Source organism: Sinocyclocheilus anshuiensis, unplaced genomic scaffold (genome assembly GCF_001515605.1).
Source record: "Sinocyclocheilus anshuiensis isolate Anshui unplaced genomic scaffold, SAMN03320099.WGS_v1.1 scaffold363, whole genome shotgun sequence".
NCBI classification, from domain to species: Eukaryota; Metazoa; Chordata; class Actinopteri; order Cypriniformes; family Cyprinidae; genus Sinocyclocheilus; species Sinocyclocheilus anshuiensis.
The window spans coordinates 842,619-845,680 of record NW_015552568.1 but is presented as its reverse complement, the minus strand read 5'-3'; the positions used below and the strand labels follow the sequence as shown (position 1 = coordinate 845,680).

The following is a 3,062-nucleotide window of genomic DNA, read 5'->3' as shown; positions in this document are numbered from 1 at the left end:
AATATAACAAAGAGTGAAAAATTTAAGGGGGTCTGAATACTTTCCGTACCCACTGTATATATATATATATATATATTTGAATTTCACTTAGAATCTATAAAAATAGAATATAATTAGCCATTATATTTTTTGTAAGTATTTTTAATAAAGAAATTTAAATGTAAATATTTAATAGTTTTATTATATAATGAGAATTGTTGTTGTTAAGTGTAATTTATTCACATAATTATGTAAGTCATATTTATTTTTTATATTATTATGTTGTTGTAGTAGTAGTAGTAGTAACTAAGCATGTATTGTCTCTTGTCCTCTCAGAGTCATTTCCTGCAGTGTTCTCCTGATAATCCTGACTTCCAGGATCTGGATTGCCACGTGTTCGAGTCTCCCTACCCCATGACCATGGCCCTGTCTGTGCTGGTCACCATCGAGATGTGTAACGCCCTCAACAGGTCAGCCAGCATCCACCTCACATCCAGACTTCACGCATGGCAGTGATTAAAAACAAGCGTTGTGTTGGTGTTGAACCCAAGTAAACATGTTTATTTTTGTCCTGCAGTCTGTCAGAGAATCAGTCTCTGCTGCGCATGCCTCCCTGGGAGAACATCTGGCTGCTGGGAGCCATCTGCCTCTCCATGTCTCTGCATTTCCTCATCCTCTATGTAGACCCGCTGCCGGTACGACACCCTTAACACTACAGATCATTAAGTGCTCTATGAAGATGAGGATGTCAAAAATAATCTTGGGGCCCAGAAAACAAATATATCTGTAATGGAACGTTTATTTCTCTACTACTGCTCCACACAAACTCTGTCTGTACTCCAGGTTCACTTTCACATGAATCCAAACATCGAGTTATAATACAATTCTAAATGGTTCAATTAACAGTTTTGTGGACTATTGACAAACTTTCTATTGATTTGAAAACTATTGTCAACTACACGTTACTTATTTTATATATGTGTGTGTGTGTGTGTGTGTGTGTGCATACTGCATAAAAATGATCAAATGATAAAAATAAATATTAAATAAATAAGTGACAGACATAAGTGTTATTTAAAAATAACATTAATTTCTGATACTGATATATATATATATATATTATACCTAAAATACTTTTTAACTGAGAATTATTAAAAAAAAATTATAGTTCTTTCAAAGTAGTAATGGTATAAAAATATTTACATTTTTTTTTTCTAATACTCAAAGTAGTAGTATCATAGAAGTTAATGTTATTTTAAAATGAGTAATTAATCATGTCTGTCACTTATTTAGTATTTGTTTTTGTTTTTATATTTGAATTATACATTATAGTTTTATTTTTATGTTTTTCATATAATTTTTTACTTCTGAATGTGTTATTTTTATTTTATATATAAATGAATAAAAACCGATTTCTTTATGTAAATATATAGGATTTTCACTTATATTATTGTTTATTTTTTATATTAATTTCACTTAATTACAAATATCTATATAATAATAATAATAATAATAATATAATAATGTTTTATTACTTATTATTATTATTATTATTATATTTTTATATAAATCTATATGAATAAAGTACTTTTTACCCAGAGAAATCAATTTAAAACCTTTTTTTGAAAGTAACTGTGGACTAGAGAAGGGGTGATTGTTGCTGGTTACTGTATGATGATTGAAATCGCGAAATGGCCTCAAACAATTAGTAAATAAACGGCAGAATGTTCTTTTTTCAAATTCAGGCACGAATTGCATGTATTCTGACAGCGCTGCACAAGCTCACTGCATCAGGGTTCAAAGTCCAAAGCGCGAGGAAAATCTGCGCTGAAACAGTGTTACGGGCGACAAACATCTTCCCAAATACGTAATCATTTATAAATCTGTTGTCAACAAAAAGAAGCACTGAGATCTTCGTACGGGTTTCCGCCAAAATAAAAGCCGAGAAAAAGCAACTCCATCAACATTCATAAATGTTAGTATTGTAATTTTACTGTTGTTCTATAAAATAAAATAAAAAACTTAAGACAATAATAATAACACGAATACCGTATTCGGCCCTCGGCCCACTGTTTCATTTTGTTCGGCTTCGGCCAAGAATTTTCATTTTGGTGCATCCCTAGTGTGGACATGTTATTGCTTTACTTTTATGCTTATGATATATATTATTGATATAATATAAATATTTAATAAATAGTTTATTTATTGTTATTTATTCAATAAAATACAGTTATTGTTTATTAATTAATATTTAATTGAAGGCCATAGGCTGTTGGTGCACTGGTGTGTGTGTGTGTGAAAGCCTTGGTGTCACTCCTCGTTTCATTCCATATTTTCTTTGCTTCACCCTCTGCTGTTCCTCAGGTCATCTTCCAGATCACTGCTCTGAACGTGACCCAGTGGCTGATAGTGCTGAAGATCTCGTTGCCTGTCATTCTCATGGACGAGCTGCTCAAATTCATCGCAAGGAACTACCTGGATCCCGGTAAAGACCTGGACCAGGAGCCCGACAAGAGAGGCTGGTCCCTCTCTGCATGCACTGAGGGCGTCTCCTGGCCCTTCGTAGCTCTGGCACTCCCTCTAGTGGTGTGGCTGTATGGCACAGACACTAACATAACCCAGCAGCTCTGGTCCTCTTGACTGATCCCAGAGCTGCCATCAAGCTAACACATGACTCCAAATAACCAGAGAAGAAACATTAACAAGGAACAACAGTCACCTGTTCACATTTGCACATGCATTTAAGCCTTGTTTAAATTTTTTTGAATGTGTATATATAATGTTTATCTTCATATTGTTGTCAGAAAATAGTATGTTCCTTTTTTTATCATTCCATTTTAAAGGGGTCATGGATGCAAAATTCACTTTTCAAGTTGTTTGAACATAAATGTATGTTGGAAGTGTGTGTATACATCCATCCTATAATTATAAAAATCCATCCAGTGTTTTTTTTGTTAATCCCTATTTTAAAATCCCCTTTCTCAAACCAGGCTGTTCTGAGATTCCTGTCAGAATGACGTAGTTCTGCACAGGCCCCTCCCACGGTAGTTGATTGACACGGCCGTCTTACCTTAGCCCCGCCC

At 33.8% G+C, this 3,062-nt stretch overlaps 1 protein-coding gene across 2 annotated transcripts in view; it reads left to right on the top strand.

Moving 5' to 3' along the window:
- The window catches only part of atp2a2a (ATPase sarcoplasmic/endoplasmic reticulum Ca2+ transporting 2a), a 43,654-nt gene that overhangs the window by 38,322 nt on the left and 2,270 nt on the right, over window positions 1–3,062 (top strand). For both annotated transcript variants that reach the window (XM_016455696.1, XM_016455697.1), the window contains exons 19-21: window positions 316–449; window positions 557–674; window positions 2,344–2,464. In XM_016455696.1, coding sequence (XP_016311182.1) covers window positions 316–449; window positions 557–674; window positions 2,344–2,464 — 373 coding nt within the window. The remainder of the gene's footprint in view (window positions 1–315; window positions 450–556; window positions 675–2,343; window positions 2,465–3,062) is intronic.